Genomic DNA, 16,292 nt, shown 5'->3' on the forward strand with positions numbered 1-16,292 from the left:
ATAAGAATAAACACATTTACCAGTTTGTAAGTAATAAACTAATAATCAATTTTCATGTCCTTTAGTTTTCAAAATTTTATCTACAAATTTAGTCTCTTTAACATTACTCTTTTAAAATACTAGTAGATTGCGGGGCTCGTTAAAGAAGTGTTAATAAAATAGTTAAAAGGGTTTCTGTTGAAAACGTTTTTATAGCTAATTCTACTAAAATACAAGTAAAATCTGAAGAAGAAAAAACTTCTTAAAGGAAGTATTTTAAATACTTTCTAAATTTTGAAAATATTACACTAAAAATAATTTTAATTCTTTTAAAAGTACTTCTAAACAAATCCGAGTCTACCAGTATTCTGAACATAGCCTTGGTGATTAATATACTCCTTCTTAATCCATTGTGTCTCAGATCACAATTTTCTACTCTTTTTGAGTATAGGTTAGTACCTATTAAATGCCGCTTGTATTTTTTTAACAAATAATATTATCTACACTAAGAAGATGGGAGGTGGAATAAGCCTCACAATTGACTTACAATAATATGATTCAAATTCGCCTTTAACAAGAATTGATCTTAAGATATTTAACTTATAAGTGTGGATGAATATCACTAGACCATAAGTAAATAGTATTGTATTAAAAAACAATAACTATTCTCCTATCAGAAAAGAAAAAAGTTTAAAGGGCTTAAGGCTGGCCCAGTTATAGTCAAAATGGCCCAACTTGAGCCCAAATTCATCATCTTACCCGCCTTTGGCAGGCAGTTCGTGCGAGCACACCGTCGTAGAAACCCACCTAGGCCGCTCCGACGGGTCTCTGCTGCTCTCGAAACATGCACGTATAGAACAAATCAAATGGCGAGTCCGAGTCCCTCAGAATCCGACCCGCAAGACGCCCACAACTCCTTTGTTTGGGAGGAAAGCTCTCAGCTCTATTTCCATGCCGGCAGTGGATTTTACCACGACCCAACAGCCGGCTGGTACTACAGCACCCGAGATGGCCTTTACTACAAGTTCGAAGATGGAAATTACGTCCTTCTTCCCTCTCCCCAGGTACCCTCTTTCGCTTTCCGCTCTTTTAAATCTTGGGCTGATTGAAATTTTTGAACTTGTTATTGGTGTTTTTTAAATTTATGATTTTTGTTTCTTCTTCTATCTGTCTGGTATTAGGTGGAGTGATTTGTAGTTTGGTTGGAAAATTATTTTCAGGATGGTAATTTGGAAAATCCCAATCAAGAATATCAATTTTCACATGAAAATCCACGCATACAAACTGTTCCGCAGGAACCCAATGAAGTTGCAGGTGTGCCATTGCAATTCCTATTGCTTTCTGTTTTTGTGCGTGTATATATATGCGTGTGTGTATGAATTTATATATATAAATATATATTGATTTACTACTATTGGAGCATATTCAAAGTTTTAGACTTTTAGTCTTTTGGACATGTAATGTTGATCTTTGGTTTGGGGCAGTGAACTAGTTGTTTTGTAAACAGGGGATACAGATTGCCGTAGTAGCAGTGATGTACCCGGAATTCCCCCTCCTGCCTCGGAATGGTATTGTTGCTCTCGTGTTGCTCTCCCTTCTTAGTTTGATTGATTGGTTAAATGTTTTCCTAACTCGTGTTTTATTCTTTTTTATAGGTTGGAAGATACGCTTATTGATCTTTTCTTGACGGGTTATTCCAATTTAAAACCCAATGCTGCTGATGATATGACATTGTTTCCTGAAACAGATGTTGAGTTGCGAGCAGACGGTTTGTCCTGAATTCTGCTATCCATTTTTTTTTATAGAAGATTGCTGTGGTTGGAGCAGGATTTAAATGGTTTTGTTTGGTGTAGTTGCAGGGAACAGTGATAGTCAGGAGCTCAATGAACGTGAATTGACTCCCGAGGACCTTGATGCTGCAATTAAGTCAAAAGAAAACGTCTCTGATGAAGGTATTGCAACAATGTTGCGGCTCGTTTCTGATGACTTGATATCCACTTTCATTTCAATAAGTAGCAAGTAGGTAATCTGTAGGACTTTTGGTCTGTCTGCCTTTCACTACTATATAAATATACGTAAGCGATCATACCCCAACAATATTGAAACATATAAGCATATCTGGCACAGGTGCTTCATGGGATGAAGAGAACTGGCGAGCACAGTATGGTCAGGTCATTCAATCTGAAGAAGTGTCTATCCCAGAGTCTTCCCTTGTGAGTTTATGGGACTGGGAAATGATCACAAAGCCCAGAAAGGATGGAAAAGGTCAGGAAGCGAGGCTTGTTGGGAGATTAATGAGACAGTCTGCTAAGCTTCATCCTTCTATGCCTTCTGGTGGTGGCCGTCTAAAAACTGCTCCAATATGTGAAGTACATCTTGATCTGGTACGAGTTATAACAGGTTTGCATTTTCCTCTAACATAAGACCTACTTGTATTTTGTTTTGTGCTGTGTTCTGCCTGCTTTTTTCAGTTACCAATTGCAAAATTTGATTGTTACTTGCAACGACCTTCTTGTGATTCTTTCAGGACAAATCTATAAATTGCGGAGTCCCAGTAGACGATACCTATCTTCCTTGCCAACTTATGATTCTTCAAATCCAACAAAAGATTGGGGCTTCCCTGAATTATCAGTCAACAAACAAATTCTCCCCAGCTCTAAATCCAGTGTAAACTGTGAATCAGAAACTTTAGATGGAGCGGCAGTTAGCAAAGATTCATCTCTGTTGTGTGGCCAAACATACGAAAAGGTAACTTATGCATGTTCAATTGCTGAAATTTTACCCTTGTTAAATATCATTTTTTAATTAGTCCACGTAGAGCTTTGAAGTTTTTCCTTTGACATAAGCAATGCTACATAAGCAGTCCCATTACGTCAATAGATAACTTTCAACTTCAAGGAAGATGGTTTTAGACTATCGCTCGTATCCTTGTTTGTCAAGTAATTACTAGTCAGGTGCAAGAGGCTCATACCTGAGTCTGTCAAACTGTTAACGAGTTTGGGCTGAGTGATTTAATCCTCATTTGCCTATTCTCGTCTATATGAATCTGCATGTCCCTGATAATTTGTCTCCCGTCAATTTGACAGCATGAGAGCTATGCATATAAGGATAGAGCTGCTGATAGAAGAGCCTTGCACGGTGGTTTCGGAGTGGGTCCAGGACAAAAGAATTCAATAGTTGGTGATAGTGATCTACCAGATGTCTCTACGGAGGAAGCCGCGGCAGAGGCCTTGAACATGTCATTTGGAGAGGGCAGTTATGCGAGAAAAATTCTAGAAAGCATGGGCTGGAAAGAGGTATTTGAATTTCTTAATGGTATAGAGCTGCCCATTAAATTATGGATATAAGCTTAGAAATGGCATAGAGCTGTCCAGTGAATACAAGACCCGTTTACTTGTTTTAAACTCGTATAGCAACGTATCTCCTGGTTCGCTCGGTGTCTTAATTCGGTGATAGCCATGTTTGTTCGCCATTTACTTTGTTCATTGCCGTTTTTAAGCCTTGCTCATCTTTTGCCCCTCCGATTCGAATGTGCGCAGGGAGAAACGCTTGGCAAAACTACAAATGGATTGGCGGAACCTATTCAGGCACACGGCAACATTGGTAGTGCTGGATTAGGGTGGCCTCAGGGAAGAAGATTTACGCACCACGACAGCAGGGCCTTGTAAATTTACTAAATTATGAATGTCTTTTGTTGGCTTCCGACGGTTGCTTAGATAACACAGCTTTTCAATTCCAATCAACGAAGAACTGTGCTGTTTCTTGGTGCATTTGTGACAAAGGACCATTTATTTGCATGTACATATCTTGGCATCGAAAATGTCTGTGTAGTTAAGCATTGCAAGGCCATTCTACACGTTCATTGACGAACTTTTCGTTACGCTTTTATCAAATTAGAGTGCCAATAACAGCTCCTAGAAATATAACTCATATTACATTAGCACTAAGAGATAGTTTCATTATTATCCAGTGCTTGAGGACATTATGAGTGACAGCTCTTTTTAAACGTGATTGCAAGGTCATTCTACACGTTCATTGATGAACTTTTCGTTACGGTTTTATCAAATTAGAGTGTCAATAACAGCTTCTAAAAAAATAACTCATTTTACCTTAGCACTAGGAGATAGTTTCATTATTATCCACTACTTGAAGACATTAAGTGACAGCTCTTTTTAAACGTGATCTTCAATATTTGTTCAGTATTAGTGCTTCGAGTTTGAACTGAGACTATTATGCTTACTTTTCAGCCATCTCCGGTAAATGGGTCGGTTTTACGAGTTTGGTTCAATTTCAATCGGTTTTTTGAGTTTGCGTCGATTTCTATCTCACCTGTTAAATCAATGGTTGTTCAAATCCAACCCCTTATGCCAATGGATCACTCAATTCTAATCAAATATGCTAATCGGTCATCTGTTTCATCCTTTAACAGTCGTTCGCAATTCTTTTTTAAAATTTAAAGTTTCGCCCGTTAGTATCGTAATCCTCATCATCAATATCCATTTGCATTAGGCATAAACAAAAATCATTTGTTTACTATAATCATGCAAACACCCAGACTCACCATTCAATTCATTATATAATCAAAGCAAAGATACACATACACATAATTTTTAGTACCAAATAAATAAAAACCCTACTTGAAGTTTAGAAAAAGGTACGATTCCTCAATCGAGAGAGATGCACACCTAACAAAAAATATAAGCTTCAAAGGCCTAACACTGTACCATCACCTGAAGACTGCAAAGACACGAGAGTGGCCCCTACTAAAAATTGGAAAGAAAGAGAGGATCAAGAAGGATTGCCGACCTCATAGAAAACTACCAGCCTCATATCGCTGCTGCCGGATTTTCTTTTAACTTCTGCTCCGTAAATTTTGGCCATGCCCTCATCAAGCACCTCCAATCGAAATATTCAAATGAGCGCCGGTCAAAAGCAGCAACAACTCTCACAAGATGCAGGTTGGCATTCTTTTCCTTGTTAATCTCATCCACGGCGAAACGGGCAGGAGCCATGATCAGGTGATGATCCACAGGATATGGAGAAGGACGGGGACGAGGGAATAAGAAGCCGTAAGTTGGCAGTTTCTATAACACAAGTCCGTAGTGTTACAACCACACACAATTAGACAATCCTTGGCAAAAAAAAAAAAAAAAAAAAAAGAAAAAAAAAAAGAAAAAAAAGAAAGAAAAGAAAAAAAAGCAATACCTCGATAGCGCGGGCCAACAGATAATCAGGGTCACACATTAAAGTTGAACCTATATCAGAAGCAGCGGTACTTGCAATTGTAGAATCTGCTACAAAGTATGCATCTGCTCTTAGAAAACATAATACAACAACAACAACCAGTTCTTATCCCACTAAGTGAGTTCGGCCATATGAACCCTAGAAGGCCAGTAAGTGGGTTGGCTTTATTGATTCATCACTTGTGTTGAATGGAGAATTATTTCATATGCGTTGTTTTGCTCGCATACTTAAATTGATTGTTAAGGATGAATTGGATATGAATAGAAATAGTATTAATTTGATAGTTAAGGATAAACTGGACATAAATAGGGATAGTATTGAGACTATTCTGAATGGTGTTGCAATATTGGTTTGGGATAGCAAAAAGAGAGGAAAAATCTGTTAAAATAACAAATGAGAAAATTAGGAAGTTAGTCCTTGACTGCAAAACTAGACTAGGTGGTATATAAGGACATATCTCCTCGTTTAAAGCAGCTTGAGCCCTCATAAAAATGTTCCAAGTAAAGAAGATTGGGTGAAGACCTAATATGGTGGACAGCAAGAAGTTTGGTCGTGTGTTTGTTGTTATAGTCAAAACTAAATTTGTACTGATAAATTAACAAGCTAATTAACATATATAGCATAAAACAGTTACCTTCCCGAAAGGATACCAGCCTCATATCGCTGCTGCCGAATTTGGTTTTAACATCTGCATCGTAAATTTTGGCAACATCCTCGTCAACTACCTCCAAAGTTAGTAATTGATGGAAATAACCCCACCTGGGTTGCTCCAAAGCAACAACAACTCTGACAAGATGCAGTTTGGCATCCGCTTCCTTGTTAAACTCATCCACGGAGAAACGGGCAGGAGCCCTATTCACGGGATGATCCACATAATAAGGAGATTGACGGGGAGGAGGAGGGGAGACACCGTAAGTTCGCGGGTACTATAACAAAAGTCCGTAGTGACCACACACAACTAGACAATCCTTGGCAAAACGAAAAAAAGAAAAAGAAAAAAAGAAGCAATACCTTGGTATCCAGGGCCACGCATTAAAATTGGACCTCTATCAGAAGCAGCAGTGCTTGCAATTATAGAATCTGCTACAAAGTATGCATCTGCACTTAGAAAACATGATACAACAACAACCAAGTTTTATCCTACTAAGTCGGTTCGGCGATGAGAATCCTAAACGCCAATAAGTGGGGCGCCTGTATTAGTACACTTGTGTTGAATGGAGAATATTTTTTCACGTGCATTGTCTGGCTAACATACTCAATTTGATAGTTAAAGGATGAATTGGATTTGATTAGGGATAGTATTAATTTGATAGTTAAGGATGAACTGGACATGAAGAGGGATAGTATTGAGACTATTCTAAATAGTGTTGCATATTGGTTTGGGATAGCAAAAAGAGAGGAAAATTTTGTTGAGATGACTCAACAAATGAGAATTAATTTCTATAGGAAGTTAGTCCTTGACAGCAAAACTAGACTAGGTGGTATATAAGGATGTATTTCCTCGTTTAAAGCAGCTTGAGCCCTCATATAATAAAAAGAAGATTGGGTGAAGACCTAATATGGTGGACGGCAAGAAGTTTGGTTGTGTGTTTGTTGTTATAGTCAAAACTAAATTTGTAATAAAATAACAAGCTAATTTAACATATATATATATATATATATATATATATATCGTCGTACCCAGTGCACAAGGCTCCCGCTTTACGCAGGGTCTGGGAGAGGTGAATGTCGGCTAGCCTTACCCCCATTTATGGAGAGGCTGCTCCCAAATATATATATATAGCATAAAACAGTTACCTTCCACTTCCATAAAGTTTACCAGCCTCATTGTTGGAAGCTAAACACTTCCTGGAGTCGAGGGATCGAAGACAGCAAGGAGCTCCCGAGCATGGCTGCTATCTGCATCGAAGAAGAAAGAAGAAATGAAGGGTTAAAGCCTCCAACGGCTAGTTTTTGTTTAAATATATGTGTGAGTGTGTGAGTGACAAGTGTACACTTCAGATTATATCACTTAAAACCCAAAATGAAGGGCTAGGATTTAATATGGAGTAGTGAGGCTAAAATAGTTGTTTAGGTTTCTTGTCAATCACTCTTTAAAACAAGTATGGGTCATGGCAATGCACCATACCCTACTACAATTTCCCTAACTTAATGAAATCAATGCTGCTGCATTTTGCACAGCCTTGAAGCCCTAAAATACACTCCAAAAAGTCATCTCCTTCTCTGCCATTTTTAACCCTAAGAAACTAATCCAAACAAAACAACCAAAAACACCAAAAAACAAACAAACTTTATATGGCCTCAGAGCCTAGTTTATGATCTTACAACTTTCTGGGCGTAATCTGTGCAAGTTGAGATCTTTGGGAGCACCTATGAAGTGTCCTCAACAACAACAACCAACAAACAACCCTGCAAATGAAGGGATCCAGCCGTAGCAGTGAGCTAAAAGCTCCAATCTTTGATGGGGAGAACTACGACTTTTGGAGAATACGAATGACAACCATTTTCAAGTCCTATGATCTATGGGATATGGTTCAATACGGGTATGAACTACCTGAGATGGAGGTCGATGCTCTAGAGGAAGACCTCACAGAAACACAACTCAAAACACTGAAGCAGAACCGGATAGAGGATGCTAGAGCACTTGGAATCATCCAAGGTGCTGTCTCAAACACCATTTTCCTAAGGATAGCAAATGAAGAGAGTGCAAATGGAGCTTGGGAAGTTTTACAACAAGAGTACAGAGGAGACACCAAAGTCAGAAAAGTAAAACTTCAATCCCTTAGAAGAGATTTCGAGTATACAAGAATGAGGGAGAATGAGTTGTTAAAAGACTACTTTACTAGGCTGTTTGATATTGTAAACAAGATGAAAACATATGGTGAGGAATTGCCTAATGAAAGAATTGTCCAGAAAATGTTGATTAGTTTGACTAAACCCTATGATTCAATAGTGAGTGTCATTGAAGAAACCAAAGACACTGAAACTCTTAGTGTGCAAGATGTGATGACATCTTTAAGAGCTTTTGACCAAATGCTTGAGAGACATGCTGATTTTGCACCTGAGAAAGCTTTTCAATCACTCAATGTTGGATCTAGTAGTCAAGCTAGTGCAAGCAAACAAAAACCACAGTGGAAGGGCAAGATCAAGAAATATGAAGGAAATGGGTATCAAAACTCTAGACCTACCTAAGGCAGCTACTCAAATGAAGGTCCAAGAACCAAGCAAGATGAGGTGTGGTACATTGACAATGGCTGCAGCAATCACATAACTGCACATGAGTCATTACTTATTGATATTGACACAAACTTCACTGGAAAAGTGAAAATGGGAGATGTAAACATTGTCAAAGCCATTAGAAGAGGAACTCTGGTCATTAACACCAAGAAATGAAAAATATGCATAAGGGAGGTGATGCTAGTGCTTGGATTGGATGAGAATCTACTTAGTATGGATCAAATGATAAATCATGGCTATTTCCTACTCTTTGGGGGAACTGTGGTTGAGATCTATGATGATAGGTCCCTATCAAACCTAATGACTAGAGTGGAAATGAAAAACAGAAGCTTCTCACTTATGTTGAAGTACCTAGAGGAAATGGCAAGAAAAGCAAGTGTGACAGGTTCTATGAAGCTATGGCACAAGAGGCTTGGTCATTTAAACATGACAAGCCTACAAAATCTACAAAAGTATGAAATGGTGCAAGGTATACCAAAGATGGATCAATGCAATGAAACCTGTGAAGGGTGTGTATTTGGCAAGCATCACAAAGATCCATTTGAAGCTGGAAAGGCTTGGAGAGCAACAAAGCCACTCGAATTGATTCACATGGATGTGTGTGGACCAATGCAAACAACAACAATTAGTGGAAATAGGTATTTCCTAACCTTCATTGATGACCACACATGGATATGTTGGGTGTATTTCATGAGGTTCAAGTCTGAGGTATTCACAATATTCAAGAAGTTCAAGGCAATGGTGGAATTACAAAGTGGATATCAAATCAAAAGATTAAGAAGTGATAGGGGAGGCAAGTACACTTCACATGAGTTCAATGCATTATGTGAAAATGTGGGGTTGGAGAAGCAACTTACTGTGGCATATTAACCACAACAAAATAGGATTGTAGAAAGGAAGAATAGGACAATAGTCGAAATAGCTAAGTCTATGATGCATGAGAAGAACATGCCCTATACATTTGGGGGTAAAGTTGTGAACACCTCAGTGTACCTATTGAATAGATGCCCTACTAAAGCACTGGATAAAAAGACATCATTTGAAGTGTTCAGTGGAAGGAAGCCTTCTGTGAAGCATCTGATAGTGTTTGGCTCAATGTGCTACACCCACATCCCTCAACAACTAAGGCAGTAGTTGGAGAAATCAAGTAATAATGGTGTTTTTGTGGGTTATAAAACCAGTGAGAAAGGGTATAGAGTTTACAATTTGTCAACTTAGAAGATAATCCTATCAAGGGATGTTATCTTTGATGAAGACTTTACATGGAACTGGGAAACAAGGGTAGAAGAGAAGGACAGTGTTTCTCTACAACTTGACCTCAACAAAAGGCAAACAAGAGAGCCTATGGAGACCTCAGTTAAAGAAAAAGTCATAGAGAATGGGGACATACAAGGGACTCCACAGCAAGCAAGCATGAGTCCACAACCGAGTCAATCACAGATAACAACTCCAAGTTCAACTCTAGTGAGGTTGAGAAGCTTGGATGAGATTTATGCTACTTGTAAATACTGTGTAATGGAACCAGACACATATGAATAAGTTAAGAAAGACAAAGCTTGGAAGAAAACAATGAAGGAAGAACTTGAAATGATTGAGAAAAATGACATTTGGGAACTTGTAAATCAACCAAGTGACAAGCCTGTGATTGATGTGAAATATGTTTACAAAGTGAAGCTCAACCTAGGTGGTTATGTGCAGAAGAACAAGGCCAAATTGATAGCTAAAGGCTACTCATAGAAGCCTGGTGTAGACTTCAATGAAACATTTGCTCCAGTAGTAAGGTTAGACACCATAAGGACCTTGATAGCCCTAGCAACCAAGAAGGGTTGAAAGCTGCATCAATTGGATGTCAAATCTGCATTTCTAAATTGAGTGCTAGAGTAGGAGGTGTTTGTGGAACAACCTCAAGGTTTCACAAGTCAAGAGTTTCCAGAGAAGGTGTACAAACTAAAGAAGGCTCTCTATGGCCTAAAGCAAGCTTCAAAAGCTTACAGTGAGATTGATTCCTATTTCACTAAGAAAGGATTTCAGAAAAGTCCTAGTGAAGTTACACTCTACACCAAGACAGAAAGCAACAACAAGACACTCATTGTCTCAATCTATGTGGATGATGTTGTCTACACTGGAAATGATGCTGCAATGATTGAAGAGTTCAAGGAAGAGATGATGATGAGGTATGAAATGACTGACCTAGGCCTCTTGCATCATTTTCTTGGCATTGGGGTAATTCAATAAGCAAGTAGCATCTTCATTCATCAAATGAAGTATGTTGAAACTTTGCTTGAAAAGTTTGGATTGAAAGGATGCAAATTGGTCTCTACACCCTTAATTGCAAATGAGAAGCTTAAGAAGGATGGAAGTGAACCTGCAAATGCTAGTCTTTACAAAAGCATTGTTAGCAGTCTATTGTACCTAACTGCAACAAGGCTGGATCTAATGTTCTCAGCAAGCCTACTTTATAGGTTTATGCAGAATCCTAGCAAGATACACATGGGGACAGCAAAGAGAGTTCTAAGATATATGCAAGGAACACTAGATTATGGGAAGTATGAAATGAGGAAGTCAACTATCTTAATTGGATTTTGTGACAGTGACTAGGGTGGCAGTGAAGATGATAGCAGAAGCACTTCGGGCTATACTTTCAGTTTTGGTTCAGGGGTTTTCTCGTGGGCCTCTATGAAGCAACAAAGTGTTGCATTGTCCACAGCCAAGGCAAAGTATGTGAGTGCATCAGAAGTTACAGCTCAAGCTATTTGGCTAAGATTCATACTTAAAAACTTTGGGGAATTGCAGGTTCATGCCACACCAGTTCTGTGTGACAACACCTCCGCAATCGCCATGACCAAAATTTCAATATTTCATCAGAGAACAAAGCACATCAAAAGAAGATATCATTTCATCAGAAAGGCATTGCAGGACAACACAATCAAGCTAATCTATTGCAGCACAGAAGATTAGATCGCAGACATTTTCACAAAAGAGATTCAATTACCTGAGAGGATTGCTTGGCATGACTCCCAGAAGCAGTTTAGAAGGGAGTGTTGGAAGCTAAACAACTCTTGGAGTCGAGGGATCGAAGGCAGCAAGGAGCTCCCGAGCATGGTTGCTATCCGCATTGAAGAAGAAAGAAGAAATGAAGGGTTAAAGCCTTCAACGGCTAGTTTTTGTTTAAATGTTTGTGTGAGTGTGTGAGTGACAAGTGTACACTCCAGATTAGATCATTTAAAACCCAAAATGAAGGGCTAGGATTTAATCTGGAGTATTAAGGCTAAAATAGTTGTTTAGGTCTCTTGTCAATCACTCTCTAAAACAAGTATGGGTCATGGCAATGCACCATACCCTACTACAATTTCCCTTACTTAATGAAATCAGTGCTGCTGCATTTGGCACAGCCTTGAAGCCCTAAAACACACTCCAAAAAGTCTTCTCCATTCTCTGCCATTTTTAACCCTAAGAAACTAATCCAAACAAAACAACCAAAAACACCATAAACAAACAAACTTTATCACTCATATCGTTGCTGCCGGATTTGGTTTCAACAACTGCTTCGTAAAATTTGGCCACGCCCTCATCAAGCACCTCCAATGTTAGTAGTTGACGGAAATAACCACACCTGAGCTCCTCCAAAGCAGCAACAACTCTCACGATATGCAGTTTGGCATTCGTTTCCTTGTTAAACTCATTCACGGCGAAACAGGCAGGAGTCACATTCACGGGATGATACACAGGATAAAGAGAAGGATGGGGACGAGGAGGGTAGACACCGTAAGTTGGCGGGTTCTGTAACAAAACTCCGTAGTGTTACAACCACACACAAAGTGCCGAAAGAGAGAAGAAAAAAAATGGTAGTACCTCGCCGGCGCGGGCGGAGACATATTCAGTACTTGCAATTCTAGAATCTGTAACAAAGTTTGGAACTGCTCTTGGAAAACATAATGATCTAGTTTTCCCCATATTTCCAGCAACCAGAACTAAGGGGGGCGTAATATTTGTTGCCCTAATAATATTCATGTCTCTGGTATACGATATACTACATACAAGATTTCTTTTTGGGTGAAACAGCGGGGAGGGGGATATACATATTAGATTTTGGCCCATCGTCACCATCGTCGTCATCGTATTAATAATATGATAGTTGAAGAAATCAACCAAACAAACCGAATCGGTTAAACTCTAAACCCCGAAAGAATCCTACTCAATTTTTTGGATTAACAAACCAAGCAAACGCACACTACAAATAACGATTAAAAATCACCCAACTAAATCGGTGAATTAAAATTACAAACTCATCCAGAGAGACGACGAGATCCTAAACTGCTTTGAAATTTTCTCCCTATTTCTTCGAGCAGTCGTGTCGTCTGCACTGTTTTGCTTGCTATATATCCATCTTTTGTGGCTTGTTTTTGCATTTAAAAGCAAGGTATAAAATATCGATGATATCGGAAATATCGATAGTTCAAAAACACGGAAATTTCGATAGAAATATCGGGATATTATCGATATCGATAAAAATTGAATAAAAACTACGGAAATTGTAAGAAAAACTTGGAAATTTTTATTGAAACTTTGCAGAATATTTATTTAGTGAATTATCTATTAGTTTATCACAAAAAAAATGGAAGGAAATGCATTTCAAGATGGATTTAACTGATTTAAGTTGATTATATAACGAGTTGGCAAACATTGTGAGTGTAGAAAATATGTAGTAATTAATGAAAGAAGTTTAAACACACCATAATCATTTATATATAATGAATTAGTACAACATTTTACACTTCATACATTGCATGGTAAGATACATGAGTGACTTAGTACCGCATAGAGTTCCTATCAAGGTCTAAAATATCGATGATATTGGAAATATCGGTACTCCAAAAACACGGAAATTTTGATGAAAATATCAGGATAATATCGATATTTTAGACCTTGTTTAGAAGTATTGCAATCGGTTGGGCTTTCCTAATAATACCATTAGATTTGGGGGGGGGGGGGGGGGAAGAGCGGTTATCGCCTGCGTGCGGTTCCATAGTTTGACTGCCTTTCGTAAACAAGCCCGGCCAAATTATGACCGCCTAAGTGGAATTTTGAAAGGCCCGTTATAAACTATAGCCCATTTAACTGAAGGGATCCATTAGGCTTTAACCAATAACTAGGTCATTTTTTTTTTTGGTCAGAAAACATATTAAACGGAAATGGGGGGTTTGAACCCGAGACACAGAGTGTTGAAGAAAAAAATCCCTGTCCACCAGGAAAATTCATAACTTTGCAGCACACGCGACACCTTGGTGGATAGCACACAAAGCCCCTTACCAACTGAACCTTGGTGGGAATCAAACCTCAATTGGTAAGGTCCCTGTTTTAATTGTTGTCCCACTAAGGTTCGAGTCCTATAGCTAGCATTCCTTATTGGTCTGTGATTGGTAAATTTTTATGTAAATCAATACTGGTTGCAGCTAGAAGTTAGGTGTGACGCATAAGTCCTTTCTGTTTAAGGTTGTGGGTATGATCTGGCACTGGTAATATGAGTAACCAATCTCACCCTAAATTTGTTTGTTACCAAGAAAAAAAAAACTCAAGATGAAGATTGGTTTCACTTTTAATTGATGTTTATGGAAGAGCCATCTACAAGATCAAACTCAAAAGTAGTATAAAATCAATTAATATCATCATTTCCCTGCAGAAAATATGTCTTGAATTTGCTCCATCCTAGTTCCAACATAGTATAATCCACTCACCAAAGAATGGCAAACACAATGTATTATGCTTGTCTTTGGATTTTGATTGGTCTTGTTTCATGTCTCCTTTCCCACCACCCCTAGTATTAACAACCAATTAATGTGATCCACCAGTGCTAATCACAGATTAAAGTATGTGTGCAGTGAATTTTTTTAATTAGTGTTGGTGGGAAGGAGGTATGTCCATGTCTTCAATCAAACCCTCATGCTAGATAGATGTGTTTTAGGCTTCCATTTTAAAACAATCCCACGTCGTTGGTCAGATATGGTTCACATATATATGGAAGATGAAGACAAACTACCTTTTCTCCAAATCTTGCATAGATTGGCCCGGCAACAAAAATATTTAGGAATACAGAGTAATTAATTAGTAAATTAACTTTTAAATATAGGTGATAGATCATAACTAATAATTACTGTTAATAATCTAGCTTATGATACAATTATCCCGTGATTTGTGAGGAGAAATTTGTGAGAAATTTTTATAGGTACTCGAAACACAAGTTATGTAACGTACTTTTCACATGTTGGAACGAAAATGGATAACATAATTGATTTATTCTGCATTAGTGTATATTAATAAAAAGTGAATTCATGTGTTGTAATATAAATGAAATAATAACAACATGTGATCGTGTCCTGAGCAAACAAAATTTCTCAATTGTGAGGGTCACTTAAATTTGTAATCCTATGGTTGGCTTGTGAACTCGTGGGGGTGGCATTCATCAAGATGAAATATACATTTCTTCTTACAAGTAAACCTTTTTCCCCTAATCTTCATGGATGACAAAAAGGTTAGGTTGATATGGTTGATATGATTGATATGAGGAAAAATTAGGGCTTGTCGGCAATGGGAATTTACAGATTTAAAGAACGAATCAATTCAGGCATGAAATTTTTGCGGAGGGAGGAGACACCTTTTCAACATTTGGGCCCTTAGGCTTAGGTTTCTTTGGAGTCATTTCAATATTCTTCCCTAGCAAGAAAATGTGGTTCAAATAGTTTAAGTAAATTATGGGTTGTTGAAATAATAATAGAAAATCATTTTCTTAGGTTAGGTGGAGGTTGTGCTTAAGCTCTCATAGACTTCTTTTACAATATTAGTAATCGTGGAGTTGTTGGCCATTTATTTGGAATCGTAATTAAGTTGACCAAAGAAATTAAAAGATGATTAGGAACTAAGTTATTAAACTAATAATCTTATTTTAAAAGATTTTCTTCTACTAAATCCAATTTTTTAATTTATAACGTGGCCACATTCCCTTCACTTCTCTTAATTAATCTATCACATGAATCACATTACGTAGGTTACGTACCCATCTCCCAAAATTAGACAGAAAAGAATATATCAAGTTGTGTTTTTCTCCTTTATTTATTTCATAATTTTGTGTTTAGCATAAATAAGAATGGGAAAAGAATAAGTCCAAATTTTCGACTAATCGACTAGGTATTTAAAAAAAGAAAAGAAGACTCTACAAGCTTATAATATTCATTAGAACATAGAAGTTTAGTGATCGACAAAAATTAGTCAAAATTTGATATTGGTATTTTAATAAAACGAGTTCACATGATCTTGCATTAATCTAGTTTTATACATATACAGATGTTTCGTGTGAAACTAATATGTTTATGGTTTGGATTTTGAGGTTGGTTTGGCATTAAGATAAGGTTGGTTTAGCATTAAGATAAACCCTAAAAATGAATTATGATGGTTGATGCAAGATATAATTAAGTACGTGCTCTACCATTACAACTATAATCCATGTTGCTAAAACTAAATTTGTATACTTGTATTAAAATAACCTCTTTTGTTATATTTTTCCACTGTAAATCTGATCGAACGCTTAATTAATCAAGTAGTTCTTAATTATTACTAGCCCATTGTGAAGCTTAATTCATCCCTTTTTTCTTAGTGTAAATAATGTCATTGATTAAAAAAAACACCAATATAATTATATATCTTAGTAAGATATTATAAAATTGTCTTGTACATCCAGAGAGTAGAAGGTGATTCTTCTCCGACAATTATAGAAATAACATGGTATAGTAGTATAAATGGCTCGAAAAAGCATTGTTCTCATAGGTCAAGGCCACGAC

General features: G+C 37.6%; 3 protein-coding genes across 4 annotated transcripts; 2 read left to right on the forward strand and 1 right to left on the reverse strand.

The window, feature by feature from the left end:
* Window positions 1–711: 711 nt before the first annotated feature.
* Window positions 712–3,799, forward strand: LOC103455195 (SUPPRESSOR OF ABI3-5). 2 transcript variants are annotated; one of them, XM_008394781.4, is made up of 9 exons: window positions 712–1,043; window positions 1,200–1,293; window positions 1,487–1,547; window positions 1,635–1,747; window positions 1,839–1,931; window positions 2,107–2,379; window positions 2,507–2,727; window positions 3,066–3,275; window positions 3,519–3,799. In XM_008394781.4, the coding sequence occupies exons 1-9, from the start codon at window positions 846–848 to the stop codon at window positions 3,645–3,647; spliced, it is 1,392 nt and encodes a 463-aa protein (XP_008393003.2). In that variant the 5' UTR covers window positions 712–845; the 3' UTR covers window positions 3,648–3,799. The 2 variants fall into 2 exon arrangements, with proteins under 2 accessions (XP_008393003.2, XP_008393002.2); XM_008394780.4 differs by having other exon boundaries at window positions 738–1,043; window positions 1,833–1,931.
* Window positions 3,800–4,536: 737 nt separating this feature from the next.
* On the reverse strand, window positions 4,537–6,163 carry LOC103455196 (uncharacterized). The gene is made up of 3 exons (XM_029092285.2): window positions 5,858–6,163; window positions 5,185–5,270; window positions 4,537–5,063 (listed from the first exon to the last, which is right to left on the reverse strand). The coding sequence occupies exons 1-3, from the start codon at window positions 5,880–5,882 to the stop codon at window positions 4,806–4,808; spliced, it is 369 nt and encodes a 122-aa protein (XP_028948118.2). The 5' UTR covers window positions 5,883–6,163; the 3' UTR covers window positions 4,537–4,805.
* Window positions 6,164–7,638: 1,475 nt separating this feature from the next.
* Window positions 7,639–8,415, forward strand: LOC108171110 (uncharacterized). Its single transcript, XM_017326787.2, has one exon. The coding sequence runs from the start codon at window positions 7,639–7,641 to the stop codon at window positions 8,413–8,415; it is 777 nt and encodes a 258-aa protein (XP_017182276.2).
* The last annotated feature ends 7,877 nt before the right edge of the window (window positions 8,416–16,292 follow it).

The sequence above is a fragment of the Malus domestica genome, chromosome 14 (genome assembly GCF_042453785.1).
Source record: "Malus domestica chromosome 14, GDT2T_hap1".
Taxonomy (NCBI): Eukaryota; Viridiplantae; Streptophyta; class Magnoliopsida; order Rosales; family Rosaceae; genus Malus; species Malus domestica.